Below are 16,067 nucleotides of genomic sequence, written 5' to 3'. Positions count from 1 at the left end.
AGGACCAATTTAAGAAGCCTAATTACTTCCCTAATAAACTCACAGGCAGAAATAGCAGGTAACGCTACAGTAAATCAGGCTGATCCACTTTCTTGCCTTATCTCTTAGTTTTAATGTCTCTCCTGTCGCTGATGTTGTTCGTGAAACCTTATTAAAAAAAAATAAAAAAATAAAAACAGCGCCCTCCACAGGTAATGAAACCCCTGGTAAAGCTGTGTAAAAAGTGTTAAATGTTTTAGAACTAAATTGTATTAGTACACTTGTTTAAATTGATCACAATCTCCAGGAGGTTTAAATGATTAATTTGTTACTTCTCTTTTCCCTGGACTGTTAACATGACACAGAAGCCCGTTTCTCTGAGCTGCCACCATGCCCGCCGAGGAGGGTGGCGACTAATGAAAAGAGAACCTCTCTAGCTTTATCACAGGTGGCGATAAATGTTTATAGTGCCGTTACTTTTTGTTTTTGGTGATGGATCAAGCTAAAAATCAACCGAATGGAACAAATCATCAGTGCCATGAATTAACGAAGAAAGCTGGCCATATGAGTTGTCGTCAGACTTGGTGTTTTGCTGTGGTTGAAGAGATAAAGACAACAGTTACCTTGGAGTTAACTTGTTACCAGGATTTACTGCAGCAGATATATGTAGTAATGAAATAGCTGCTTGGACTATTGCACAGAGTTGGGTATCACTAAGCACTAAGCAGCCAAATCAACGGGTTGTGAACTGCCGTTCTAAAGCCTAAACTTCAGCGTTCAGAGGTCTCCTTATTAACGTCTCTTATGCTTGAATAAAACTTATGGTTAATTAGATAAGTCTACCATTAAAAAGTCTTTCCTTTTCTTTCTTTTTTTTTTTTAGACAGCACAACAAACTACTAATTAAAATTAGGGATTTTTTTTCTAACTGAAGAGACCTTAAGGGATAATGGCAAAAGTTCAGTGAGAGAAGCTCCTTAAAAAAAAAAAAAAATCAGTCCAAATTATTCTGTGTTACAAAGATATTGCTTTGTCTTTTTGTTTTAACTCTATGTATGCTACCTTGATTTTATTTTGCCTCTTTATTAGACAGAACCACTCAAGCTAATTGAAATTAACCATAGGGTGAATGCTTGCTTCTGTCTTTATGTTTAGAAATAGCGAAAGAAAAGAGATCCTCACACTCATGTACCGGGGAATGGTTGTACTCGCATGGAAGTGCATATAAAAAAAAAAATAAACTTTTTTTTTTTTTTTTTTTTTAGCTAAATGGTTTTATCCTAGCCTATTATCAGATATGATTTCATCCAACAAGCCCTCCAGACACCTCTGGTCTTCTGGAAAAGGTCTTCTGTCTGTTCTCAAAATACAAGCTAATGATTAAATACAAGCAGATTTATTCATTAATTAGATTTTTGCCTGTCTCCAGACATACTGCTTGTAACTTGAGTAAAGTTTTTTTATTAGGCACTTTCTACAGATAAAAATCATACTGCCATACACTAAAAAAATAAATAAAAAGAGTGTAATGATCAAAAGTAACAACTGAATTAAAACTGTGGGATTAAAGTAAAAGTGGAATATAAATGCAATTTAATGCAGGAAACATTAAAGATATAGATCTAAGTCAAAACCTGTCTCTATAAGGACAATTTCAGTTATTATTTACAGTCAGTGTGTGAGTGTGTGACTCAAGATCAATTTCCATTGGCTGAGCAGCAAAGATGTCGCACCATAAGCAACCATTGGCTGCTCAGATGCTCCCAAAGAACAGCAACAATGGTCGTAATCAACACAGAGACAACAGAAGTGACCATTATAGTACCTTATCTTTCCCAGTCGAAGAACTTTGGGTTTCCTGAGGGGATTTTTTTTTCCTGTTTTGTAAGCAAGAGAAAAGTGTCTTTCTCTGGTCAACAGTTGAGGACTGGCAGCGCGGTGCCAATCTTTCCCGTAACATGTATATATATAATATATATATTATATATATATATTAGTATATTATATATATAGATATATATCTATATATAGAATTATGTATATTAATAATAATATATATATATCTATATATATATAGCAATATATAATAATAATATTATGGCTGAATGATAATTCAATAACAATATATATCGATTGACAGACATATATTGATAGAAAAAACAGGTTCAATAAAATGTTTAGTAGAATAGCAGCATTCTTCCTTTGGCATTTTAGCCATGTTAGTTAAGATTATAGTCATTGCATCCTCCCAACCAATCACAAACGCAGATCCAGGAAGGCTTCATCCCCTTCAAGGAGTTCAGAGAGCACCCAATCTTTTTTAAAAACATTTCTTGGTAAAAAGTTGGTTGAATAAAGGGTTGAGTTTGAATTCAGTGTTTGTGCGTTTTGTATCTAAAAATAGGTCATTAAATAACAGTATAAAATGGCCAGGGTTGCACTTAACATATGTTTTGAATTTGTATCGACGTCAATCAATATGATTCTATTATATCAATATACGTTTTTTCTATATCGTCCAGCCCCAATATATGTATGTATGTATATATATATATATATATATATATATATATATATATATATATATATATATATATATATATATATATATATATATATATATATATATATATATATATATATATATATATATATATATATATATAGTTTATATTAATTTATTTATGCTGGATGCTCAAATGTATTTGCTGCATTACTTTCATGATGCTGTCTGGGGAAATTCCCTCAATAGGTTCATAATTGTGTGCAGATATAATATTTTGCCCTGGTGTACACTCAGCTGTGTCTATACACGGCTCAGTGCTCACATATTAATTGTCTGCAATATTACAGCAGTTGGGGGGAAAAACTTCGGGTCAAACAGCATTTATTTTCCGGGTTAGATACTTGTAGATTCCAATTTATCATGTATTCCCTTGTAGCCAGCGTGCAGGCTGTGAATATTAAGGGGATACCTCAGATTTCTTTTTGCGTGTCGGTGCCTTCATTTACCGCGGCTTTGCTTTTCTTTTTTTTCGCCCCCAGATAAAAGCCGGCGAGACGGCAGCGGTGATCGCCAGAGAGCTGGCAGAGCAAACCAAGAGCAACCTTCAGGCGGGCGACATCACCTATACGGTGAGGGCTATGATTCAGCTGGTGGATCTGCTCGACGTCCAGCTGCGGAACCTCACGCCGGGCGGCAAAGACAGCGCCGCACGAAGCCTTAACAAGGTACTAAAAGAAGCCGTTTTTAAGCTCCGCCTAATTTACTTTCCGTTTGCCTGTGAATATATCCTGACAGTGTAACAGGCTGAATAAACACAACCCGCAGGAAACAATGACCTATTGCTCTTATTGTCAACACTGTTCAGATCAACGTGTTCCAAGGGATGAAACAAAAATAAAGCAATCTAGGAGAGTTTAAACTGTTACAGCACTTGTGTTTGATGGGGAATTTCATGTAATCCGACTGTGATCATTTTCCAGTTTTCAAAAATTGATGCCTACCTACCATAACGCAATCAAATACTAATAATTAGTTAATACACTGCAAAAAATGCATAGAAGTAACTATAATCTTCTTAAAATATGTGTATTTGCCTATGATTTTAGCTGGTGAATAAATGATCTGTATTTATAAATAAAAAAAACTTATCTCTATTATCTTATTTCAATTGTAGTATATATAAATATTGTTTTAGTGGCCAAATACTCATTCCATTGGCAGATACTTACCCGCCAATACAGTATTGGGGGGAAAAAAAGAATGTTTTGAACCCACGAGACATAATAAGTAGCTTGTCAGAGAATGTGACTTGACTTTGGTAATAATACATAATGGTGTTTTTTTTCCAATTGTGAAAAACTATTCAGTAAAATAGTATTTTGATAAAAGGGAGTGAGAAACCCCAGCCCAGCGCCGTCGCTAAGCCATGCAGTGCAGTAGAAGCATCATTTGAAGTTTTAGCCTGGTACGTCTCGTCCTATAAGTTTTCTGTCAAAACTGAAGAGATTTGGCAAACCCTGTTTCTCAGAAAAGACGAGACTACCTGAAGAAACTGCTGATTCCCACAGTCTGTTTTTCTTCTAGTTTTTAAGTAAGTGGGTTCTTCTTCTTTTCATCCAAATTCCTGAAATGTTCATAAGTAGTTTTTTCCACTCCTGTCATTTTTGATGTGGGTACACTTCAACTGTAAGACAGAATCTTAACAGAATCCAAATGATCACATTGTATACAATTTTAATTTGATTTTCAATGCATGAAATAGTGTTTCATACAATAGAAAAATAGAAGTTATTATTTGGTACAGAAAGCTTTTATTAACAATAACAAAGGTTAGACGTTTTCTGTAGTTGTTGACTAGGTTTGAACACAGTGCAACAGGGATTCTGGGCAGCATAGAGTTAGAGTTTCCTCCAAAGCTTTTCTGTTGGGTGCAGATCTGGACACTGCCACTCCAGTTTCTTAAAAGGATTCTTTACAGAGCCCCTCCTGAGTCGCCGTGGCTATGTGTTTCGAGTAATTGTCCTGCTGGAAGAAGGAAAAGAGTTTGTTGACCAAAATCTCACCATACATGCTCCATCCATCCTTTTCCTAATAGATGCTGAACGCTTTCATGGTTAGGCTGGTGTTCTTGGTATTATACTCATCCTTCTTCCTCTTCCACACACAGCTGGTGGAGTTTATGCCAAAAAGCTTCTCCCATGCCTCCGCTGGATCATCCAGATGGGCAAAGGCAAATTAGAGGGTTGCTGCGTCCGCTGCGTGATCTTAATCCATGGAAGCATAGTGTGTTACAAACGGAAACCTTTCAGACGGTCCTCTCCAGGTCCTCGGCGCCGATCCTTCACCCTCCTCACATTAGCCGATACTTTGTGAGGGGAGATGTTGCATGGATCCCCAGCCCGCGGGAGAGTGACAGTCATTTTGAGTTCTTCCATTTTCTGGTAGTTGTAATAACATTTGTCGCTTTCACAGACAAGCCGCTTGCCTATTGTCCTGCTGCCCATCACAGCCTTGTGCAGGCCTACAATTTTTGCCCCTGTTGTCCTTTAACTGCTCTTTGGTCTTCCCTGCGGTGGACAGGTTGGGGTCTGATTGATGGATTGTGTGGACAGGTGTGTTTTTATACCGGTTACCTGTTCAAACAAGTGCAATTAATACGGAGAGTTTGTGGAGGATAGGAGGGCTTCTTAAGAGTGAACTATAAGGTCTGAGAGAGCCAGCATTGTGGTTGGTACATGCAATAACATGTTAATTAATTATTTAAACATACAATGTGATTTTCTGGACTTTTTTAATTTTTAGATTTCCTCCCTTTAACAATTGAAGTGTACCCACAGTGAAAATTATGCCTCTACATTTTGATCGGCTGTAAGAAATACACATTTCCCCTGTAGCTACATTTGAATTGTTTCTCAAACATTTTATAAAGAATAATATCTCCATCCATCGTATATAGCCGCTTATCCATGCAGGGTGTTGCAGGGGGAGAAGCCGGAGTACCAAGAGAGAGCCCATTCATGAACAGGGAGAACATGCAGACATGTAGAAAGACTAGTCAAAAACTGGGATTCGAACCCAGGACCTCCTTACTGCAAGACAACAGTGCCACCAACTGCGCCACTGTGCAGCACCATCATAATAATATGACTCTGAAAATCTCATTTTCTCATTTTCATGTGTTCTGTGACTCACAGAACATTGAATGTGCTGGATCTAAACAATAGAGGCAACTGTTTATTGGGCTTCCAGCTCATTCTGTGGCGCGGCAAACATCGGTGAAAGTGAAAATGTATTTCAGTAATTTGCTGGGGCACCTGTTCTCAGATCGCTTTCTTTTTTTTTTTTATACGTTCAGGGGATTCTTATCAATCCATTGCTGCACAGACACAGCTGTCCCCGTTGAGCTTTTAGCGCCGGTGTTAACCAATTGAGAGGAGAGGCTGTAAAGCCAGATGAGCAAATTCACACCGAGGATAAAGAGGAGTTTAATAACGCCACTTCAGAAAAGTTTCTCATAAAATAAAGCATTTTAGCTAGAGGTGTTGGGTTGGAGATTGTTTTTTTTTTTCTTCTTCTTCTTCTTCATTCTCTTCTAAAGTAGAGGGGGAAAAGCAGGTGTATTGAGTGGAATAGTATAAAAAAGCTTTTACAGACAGGATAATTTATTTAAGAGGTCAGAGGCGAGCCAGTGATAAATTATTCTCAGCCCACAGATATACCGTCAATGTTTGCTGCACTGTGGCTCTATGGAGAAAAATGACCCTGTAGCCCTTTCTTGTGTTGAGTTTCCATCGCCATTCAAAGCTCTCCTCTAGAAAAATTTTTCATTGCTCTGGCAGTGGTTGATGTTTTCCTCTCAAGTTCAATCATTTTGACACAATCTGCAGTGAGCTAAACGAATTAAAGTCCTTTTTTCTTTTCTTTTCTATTTTTTTTCCCCCCTACTCCCTTTGGGCAGCAAAGCACGACACGCTGCCAGCTGACAATGGAATGATTGAATTGGCAAACGCCAAGATCAGTGTAGTTTTAAGTGATCAAAGGGTAACTGGCTAACGGAAGAGACGGGACCATGTCCAGAGGAGTGGGCCGCGATTGTTGGCTCCTTCATTAGAAAGCGGTTTGTCTTTGCAGTTAATCTGACTGGGATTTAGCGCGGTACCAGACTCAAGCTGTTAACGCCGCGCGGCGGCTCCGGCGACGGTCTGCATCAGGACTCAATTAGAGGCGTTTCTTCCCGGTGCAGCCCCGGCGTCCTGTCTTTGAGGCTGTGCTTGGAAGTCATTTTCTCAGGTATCCTAAGATTCTCCGAGCATTAGCTCTTCTTCAGTGCTGGACAAAGCTTAAACGTTAACTATCTGCGGGCGCTCTCACAGGAAAAAGGAATAAATGATACCAGAATCAGGTTTATGAGCGCTCGGAAGCGTTTTCCCCCACTTGCACTCTGTCTCATTTCTGAGCTAATTAACACTGTTTACACTGTCTCTCCAAGATGGCGAGTAATTAAACCGCAGTTGCTTTGCAGCATTGCTTCGCACTTTGTAGTGTCATGAATTCAAATTTATTTAAAATGTTTTTTTTTTTTTTTTCCTAATTGATCTACTTTTAGTTAGCCATTATGGCAAAAGAAAAAAAATATAGAACATCTTTAGTAAGGGTGTCATGTGCCAGGTTGAATAGTTTGGAAAGATATGGAGTGGTCTTCTGTAAGAGTTGTAATTATACATCCAGCTTTTTGGAGACAAGGCAAAGTGTTGAGTTCAGGAATAGAAAAATCCCTTTTTTTTTTCTTTTTTTTTTTTTTTTTTTTGCAAATAGTGTAAAGATTTGGCAGATCACAAATTATGTTTTATAAGAGCCGTGAATGCCGCAGGCTGTTCCAGTCCAGGTTTGACAAGTGCGGTTTTTATTCTTCTCTACTTTCAAGTGGGTCCAAATACCTAAACAGAATTCAAAATCCTTCTTTTTTTTTTCAGAAGTAGAGAACAGGGTTTCATAAATTGCATACATGCTTTAAAGCACCTTCATTGAGTGTAAAATCTTCTATTTATTAGACCACATATCACGGGTTTATTCTCTCAGAAGTCTCTAAAAGTGAATTGAACCCCCAGAGTCGCTTATAGTGGAACGTGTTCCTACGACCTCTGTAGTTCACAAAACCTGTCAGTGCAACATCAACCCATCAACTCCAAAGAAGCCTTTATAGACCTCTGTGGTAATACTGCGGCGAGGCATCGCTGGAGGGCGAAGGTGTACGGCCATCTCTGAACCTCTGAGTGCTCCCAGGAGCAAAATGACCTCAGCGGCGGCAAAACGGAGGGAGTGTGAAAACATTAGGACTCCTTGCGCAGGTTGGCTGTCTAATAAAACTAGGGCAAGCGGGGATTTTATCAGCGAGCACTCCTAACTGAGCTCTAGATTGTCCTCTGAGATGTGAGAACATGCCACGAAGATCACAGCAGCAGTTCATCAATCAGAAAGCAGACGCACGAGAACCAATCTACACATGCTCAAGTGGTGTTTAAAAGACTCCCGGAGCACGAGGGAAATGATTATTAGATCCCGGGAGACGAAAATAATTATTTAGGTAAGTCTTAACATCTGTCTCCTAGCTACGGATGCAAACTGTCGCTGCGAGACTGGTCCGAAACCAAATCACTTAAACTTAAACATCTGTGTCTAAGAACAAGGATTCCCCCGTTAATCACAACTCGGCTTCGAGCTTTAAGTCTTTGCTTTGACCACAGACGCACATAATTCTGTCTATGGTCTAAAGAGTCTGTCTACAGATGGCAGCTTGCCTTTCTGAAGAAACTGTTTAAAATTTTTTGGGTTTTTTTCAAGTTGGCCTTTAATTTGCATCTCTAACATTTAAGAATCTTATCCAAAAATGACTTTATTTCACTAATTCTATTTAAAAAATGAAACCTGGATATTATATAGATTCATTACACAAAGAGTGGTCCTCAAGAGACTATATACAATGTTTTTTTTTTTTTATGCAAGCCATGTAAAAGCAAGGTCTCACGGTTGAAACTCAAGTGCGGCTTTGTCAAGTATTTGTTTGAGCTGTTGATCTTTCGCTAAGTCTTCTTTGCATTTCTTTTCCCTTACAGCTGCAGAAGAGAGAGCGCTCATGTCGATATTATGTTCAGGTACCTGGATTTAATTTTCCTCACTCATCTATCATCACTCCATTGTGGTTGTTGTCGTCGTTGTTGTCACCGCATATTTGGAAATCTGGCCTTTTGAAGAGACGTGAACTATTAACAAAAAAAAAACCCCTGAGATGCAAAGAGTGACCGTGTCAACCATTATTAAATCCTGAATCAAAAGGCCACATTTCATCGTTACACCCTTCTGTGCTCTGCTTAATTTAGGGTAATGTCTCCATTCTTGCAAATGCATGTCATGTTGGTCTGTTTCCTAACCCGAGCATGTAACCCTTCCCTTCATCTGCAGGAAACGACCTAAATACGGTTAGCTTCTATTTATTAAGCCAGCCGAAGCCGTCACCTGCTATGATTCTCCCCGCTGCATAATATATACTTGTCCCATTTTACAAAGAGAGGGAGTTAACGCGCCTTTATTAGCGTTTTCCTTAGGCTACTGAGTGATTTCGTTATCCCGGGGGTGACTTTCAAGCTGTCATCAGATTCGAGAAGTTGACATCCCCCCATCTTCCGCACAGATGGCTCAAATTACGCCTCGCATAAGAACCAGATGTTGGTTCGATACGCGTCCTCCGTACCGCTTATGTTGGGCGACATGTATCTGCCGCCTAACATGAGTGTGCCGCAGGCATGTCGAACGACGATTTGTCTTCTATGCTCGAGCGATTGTCCAATGCCTCGTATGCCGCCGCGGGGTTGCATGCACTTGGGTGTGCATTGTGTTTGGAAGTTAAAGCAACACTAAAGGTCAATGTTTGTGGTCTTCAACACTTTTTCTGATTTTCTGCCGATGTGATTAAATGATGTTAATTGAATCATATAATAGGCCGTTGTCAGTTGTGATAATTGGTGCATACTGTAGATAATTAGACCATGGTTTTGATAGACAGACCGTTATTTATGATTAAAACAATGGGAAATGCATGAATTTATTCTTATTGGTAAACATTAACTGGCCCTTTGTGGTTATTTCATTGCTCTTAATTGCATTATAAGCCAAGAAAAAATATTATTTTACATGCACACAAATCATTTGATTCTAAACTTTGTGTTTTACATTAGCTACAACTCATGGAGATCGTCTCCCTGTGTTTGTCATGGCTTTACTTGAAAATAGAAAATGCTAATCCCTTACTATTCATGCAGCACTTTAGCTTAGCCATTAGCTTATCTACATAGGCTGAACAAAAAGCAGAAATCTCTCCAAAATGACTTTCTTCTCATTTGAGCTGTTGCAGAGTAAATACTTAGAGACTTTAATCAACAGTAATATAGATGGCTGCACACACAGCTTAGCTGTAGCTTAGCTGGCTTGGCAAATTCAAACAACAATGAAGTGTTTTTTATTATACAAATCAACCCAAAGGAGCGGAATATGTCGCCCGACGTAAACACAGGCATTGACTGCGTGTGATGTTGGCCGGTTGAGGAGGAGGCTTTTTTTTATTTTTTTTTGATTAGGGAAATTGGGCAATGTTTTCTTCAACAGGACCCTTGTGGTCGCCGTAAGTGGGAAAAGCAGGGGAATAGGAAAAGGAGCGATGCACCTGCCTCCGCTCAGAGGACACACGTGCTGATGGAGATACTGCGGGAGTTCCAGGTGCTGTTGTGGTTAGGGAGGGACATGTCCAAAAATAAAACACACGGTTTGATGAATAAATCACATACAAGAGGGTTTGTTTTCTTGATTGAGCACAAAAAAGATTAGATCTCTTGAGATCTCAAAATTCTATACACCTGCACGGTGTTAGATGCAGATTTCCACCTCGGTTTAGCTTGTGCCGATGAAACGCTGATTCTAGCTTCTCTGAATTCCTCTAAACAGTCACATCTGCTACACATCACAGCCAATTTGATTCCACTGAAAGGGATTTGGCCTTGATATGGCAACAAAGTGCATAATGATCCACTCTCTTATGGTTTGTGTTTCCCCCCCCCACAGATATATTCCTCTGTTGTGGCCTTTGATTTTGAACAAACACGATAAAAAATGGCGCCCTGCTTCCCCCTCTCCTTTCAGCTACTTTAATGGGAGCTTATTTAAAGGCGGCGACATTATGGCCGTCTAATTATTGTGATTACATCCATTCTCGCTGTCCTTAAATCAAGCACGGCGGCTCGTTCGCTTTGTTCAGAGGGAATATGGACTGTGCACTGTCCAGTACATTTCATGTAACGATATAAAATGTAACATCCTGTGCCTCAGTGGGAGCCAATTAAGTGTGAGCATTTAAGACACAGGGAGGACGCTACGCTGTGACCCTCATAAAAACAACTCCTTTTGCTCAAAAAGATGACCGAGGGGAGGGCCGGAGCGCGGGATGACCTTAGAGGAGGCACAGCCGAGGGAGGTTCCTCGTTCTGGAATTTCACAAGGCGATAAAACTCCCCTTTTCTTGCGAGATAAAGATAAACTCATCCTTATAAACAGAGACCTTCTCATTTGGATTGCAATTCAGAGTTAGGAAGAGTACTCGTATTGATTGGTGCTGCGCACAATGGAGAGTGCTCGGCAGGTCGGTGAAGTGTGAAAACTGGTAATAGTTTTCAGAGCACACCCTTGATTTTTCCTTGAAATTCAAGCAGTTCAGTGGAGAATCGTGCACGGTTCAAGGAACATATAAACTTGCCATCCTTGAGTGCATACATTTGAATCGGACCACTCAACCAATCAGATCTGGCTGTTGCAGTGGCAGAAACAAAGGGCAAAATTAAACGGTTTCTGCAGGTGATCATCACATGTGCGATGTGTGTTATCTGTCCTCCGCTCCTAAAGCTTCAGAAAAACAAACACTGTCCTTAACTAGTTGGACATGGCTTAAAGTGATGTCAAATAGAAGATAAATATGGAGAAAGTCGAGGTTAAGATCTGTATGATATAAACTGAAAATGTCATGAAGCAAAAGAAAATAAGTGGTTGGGTTTCCTAAATGTTGTGTAGTTTTAAAATTTCTAACAGCAAAAGTAAAGATCAGCAGTGAAACACAAAGATTTCTTACATTGAAACTCTTGTCTTGCAAGTCAAAGCAAAACCCTTTGAGTTGCTCAGTGCTAGATGTTTTTTCTCTGTGTTTTGCACAGCACCTGGAATCGAATTTTGCTTTATGTGGGAAAACTATTCTGTCTCGATGGTAACTATTTTTGTGTTTGCCTGGGCTTAAAGACCACAAAAATGATTTTTTTTCACTTCCAGTTGAGAGAGAAAAAAGGAATCACAGGTTTCTTAATTTAGAAAAGCATTTAATTGAACAGAAAAGACATGCAGGGCAAATCAACAACTTCTAGGCATTTCCACCGAAACATTCAACTCTAGATCTTATTTGCAAAACCTGCAGAAATTGTTTTGTTTTTTTTCTGGTTTGGAGGCATAACATTGATGCGGTATAGTGAAAAATATTTCATGGGAAGTTTGTCAAAAAACTAGTTTAGTAAGTGTTTACACTTGTGTTTTCCTGCTTTCTGTGCCTCCTTTCCTCTCTCTAATAATCTTTGATCAAACTAAGAATCCCCTCCCATCCCCTCCCCCTCTCTTTATTTTGTAGTATTTCCTGAATTTCACAAATCACATCTTATTTTAAAGGATTTGGGCAAAAAGCATCAAAATGGCTTCTTTTTTTGTTTCAGTACCATAATAAATTTTTAAACGTCTCTAAATTATGTTTTCAAGAATTTATCAGTGTCGCTAATTCCAGTTTAAGTTTGACCAGACTACATATTTTACTTATAATGGATGATTATTTAAGATTACAAATTCCTTAAGAACTGTACAATATCAGTATTGTGGGGAGAAAGTGGGGATAGATTTTGAATGGGTGTTTTCACACAAGAAAAATCACTCTTGCAAAAGAGGGAGAAACAAGCAATAGAAAACTTATTTTGGGTGGGAACAACTGAAAATGCATTGATTTATTGATTTCTCTTTTTTCTTGTTTCCCCATGCTGCATTGACAGAATGGGTGCATTGATCATTAACTCATACAGTTGATATATATATATATATATATATATATATATATATATATATATATATATATATATATATATATATAGATATATATATATATATATATATATATATATATATATATATATATATATATATATATATATATATATATATATATATATATAAAACACATTTACATATAAAACATTTGAACATTGTGGTCTACCTTTGTACCATGTAACTTTTCCTATTTAAAGATAATTCCTCGTAATCATACAGTAATTTACATAAAATGACTGATTGGCAGGTTTTAACATGCTTAAATCTAATCAAGCTTTATTCAGCAATTACAAACTCCATTTACATAATCTTGGTTTAATTTTAGATAATCTGTGGATACCGAATTTGCTATTTTTAACAAAGGTGAATTTACAGTAATATAAACCTAGAAAAGGTTAGATTTCTCCCCCAGAACTGGGACTGCTGGGCAAGAGCCTGAATATGAGGAAAATGCTCATATGACCATAGACACAAAACTTTGTTGGTATTTGTATATGTTGCATAAACAGGATTGTATTTAACCTTAACATAAGCAAAGGTCTGTTAAACTATTAATTTGCTTTACCTGCTCTCATACCCGTTCCTATCATGTATGGTAATGTTGCATGCGTGTACACATACATTAATATAGTGCATTTTGTTTAACGTCAAGTCCTGACAGAGTTATGAAGTATGGCTGTCGTGCATAATGAGACCCTATTTACATATAGTGTGCGTATACTGGGATGAAGAACGTAAACTTTCATGTTCTAGTGCTTCATGACAGGATACAACACTGTTTTGATGTGACTTCCCTGTTAAGTTTGATTTAGTTTTCATGCTTAATAATCGAGCAGTGTTGCAGTGTTGGTCTCTATAAAATAGGAGACTGAATAATTGACTGGCTGCTATAAAATGGACTAGTCCACGTACGTTTTATTCTATTTTTTTCCCCCCTAACAGTGCAACTATTGACATAGTTATGGGTGTCTCTCAAATTGGTACCAACTATATCAAAACGGGGGACTTTTGGGGGGTGGGAGGGGGGTTTCCTCCTTTAGCTGTCATGCACAGCTCACTGACAACTCACAGCAGCGAACAGGGAAAAGTGCATCCTACTCTTTATTGAACAACTTGCTTTCATTATGATCACATTAAAGGGAGCTTAAATAGCAGAGAAGGTTTTAGAAAAAAAAAATAGTTGTTGTTTTGAAATGCTTTCATTTGAAAAAAGATTGCAAAGAAATAAAAATCTACCCTGGAGAAAATATATAATCTTCCCTAGAGTAGAAGTTATGTGAGTTGGTTCGTTTATTTATTTTGTGGCATAGGTAACACTGACACTGTCGAAAAATACCAAAAAATAACCAGCAAAACTAAAGTAACAGTGGAGCATTATAGAAAAAAGTTTCCAAAAAAGATCTGGTTTGTTCTCAGCCCGGGTGAATACAAGGGAGGCATATGCCGGTTCATAACATGAAACCATCAGAAAAAGAAATTTGAAAGTACAAAGCCGATCCCACAGAAACTCACCTGTTCAGAAATAACCACCCACATATTAGAGAGAGGTGGATTCATGAAATATTGAAGCAGCAGGTTGCAGTGGTTCCCAAAGCAGGCAGTCAAACTGGCCAGTAGCAGAAAGAAAGAAAGAAGTGATGCAACCGCTTCTATCTGCCCAGATACTACAGGCAAGGGCAGAAAGATCAAGATAAACTGGAGTTTTCTTCCCACATTTTTTTAAGTTTACGGTTTCAATGTCAGTGACAAGAAAACAAGTGACAGAAACCCACCGCTTACCAGGAAGGAAGGAGTGGGGAGACATGAGGGGGACAGAAACTGTGTGCATACAGCACAGAGGGTGTGCAGAGAGGGAGATCAGCCTCAGCCAGAATCAATTTCCTAGACCCCGAGTTCATTTCATCAATCAGCGCACAGATAGAGGCGCACACACCACAGCTCGGCTTGGCCTCCTGCCAGGCTCTAATGTCCACCTCTCCCTTCCTTCCTCTCCTGCGCTGGTATAAATGGACCATGCACTGCAGCGTTTCAGGGCCGGTCATCATCCCCGCACCAAGTGGAACATTCCTGCGGTGACTTCGCTTTAACGACCAAAAAACATCCCTTATATAACGGGGGGACTCGCGTAATGCTGTTAATTATTTATTTCCTAAGCGCTATTGCTCTACCAACCAAAATTTGTAGCAAGAAAATTGTTTGGGGTTTGCAGCAGCAGAGAGCTGCTACATTTTGACACACGGAGAGGCAATGCGCTAACGGCGGAGAAATGCCGTCGCCAATCATGCTTTTTTTAAACTGTGGTTCTTCGCTGATTGCAGTAAATATGTTGTTATGAATATGCTGCAGCCAGTTTATGTACTAGGCAGAATAGATGCCATGAATCTGACGTGAGATTTTAAAATACTAGAGACTTCAGACTGGACTCAAATATGTAATTTTGATGGTAATTATGCATCTTTTCCATCTTTTTGACTTTGTTTCCGGCTCTTATAGCATAACAACAAACCTGTGTGAAGTCAGACATTACCCGTGCTATAAAATGACGTGGTGTGTCCGGGGTTCTGAAATTATTTAAGAAAAAAGCCATGTCATTACTATTTAATAAATGAAACTAAGCCCTAATGGAAAAACTTTGTGGACAAGTCCACCAAATGATTGTATAGTTTTTAGAACCAGGTTTAGAAACACCAGCTGAATTGTAATCCTTTTAATTATCTTCAGTGTACCGTTCTGTGGTGAAGAAAATGTGGCCCTCTCTTGGGTTAAAAAGGGTCTAATTTCATTTAATCATGACTGCATGTGGATACAACTATATGGCAGCAAATGAGACGACGTTTGATGTTCAAGCGTCCCCTAATAAGTTGCGCGTTAGCTACACAACGCTGCATTTCCAGCCTTTTAGGCAGATTAGGCAGACACCTACTGTTTCAAGGAAAATGGTGACAGCCCACATGCAGCATCTGAAATTGAAACTCTACAAATCTACAGGACAGTTTTGGGCTCAGTCTCACTGTCCTAAGTTGACATGTTACAGTAGGTCCAATCAAAAGTAACTGGACTAATTATCTTAGAAATGCAATTAGCCTTCCACTGCCACCTCATTCCTGCTCTGGATTAAGGAAAGCTGCAAAGTCAATAACTCAGTGCATGCAGCTGGGCTTGCTTACATAGACAACTTCTTTCCATTTCCCGTCATATAATCCACTCAATTTAACTGTATTCTTTTAGGATTGACCTGTACTGTATGTAGTTGGCCCTGAATGAGACTGTACGTTTCAACTGGAATGGATTGGGCTGATTTTACTGGAATTTGAGAGGAACTGTGCATTGGTTGTGAATTGTTGCTAAACAAACTGATTTGGATATAAAATAATGCTCACCAGAAATACGGTTCTCTCTTTGCCTC

At 38.7% G+C, this 16,067-nt stretch overlaps 1 protein-coding gene across 22 annotated transcripts in view; it reads left to right on the top strand.

The window, feature by feature from the left end:
- LOC105937280 (adhesion G protein-coupled receptor L3) overlaps window positions 1–16,067 on the top strand; it is a 333,177-nt gene that overhangs the window by 227,049 nt on the left and 90,061 nt on the right. For 17 of the 22 annotated variants that reach the window (XM_036146482.1, XM_036146481.1, XM_036146486.1 and 14 more), the window contains 2 exons: window positions 3,025–3,210; window positions 8,599–8,637. In XM_036146482.1, the coding sequence (XP_036002375.1) occupies window positions 3,025–3,210; window positions 8,599–8,637 (225 nt within the window). The remainder of the gene's footprint in view (window positions 1–3,024; window positions 3,211–8,598; window positions 8,638–16,067) is intronic. The other 5 variants (XM_036146487.1, XM_036146500.1, XM_036146499.1 and 2 more) reach the window with 1 other exon arrangement.

Source organism: Fundulus heteroclitus, chromosome 14 (genome assembly GCF_011125445.2).
Source record: "Fundulus heteroclitus isolate FHET01 chromosome 14, MU-UCD_Fhet_4.1, whole genome shotgun sequence".
Lineage (NCBI taxonomy): Eukaryota > Metazoa > Chordata > Actinopteri > Cyprinodontiformes > Fundulidae > Fundulus > Fundulus heteroclitus.
The sequence above is the reverse complement of the archived record's forward strand: the minus strand, read 5'-3'. Positions and strand labels throughout refer to the sequence as shown.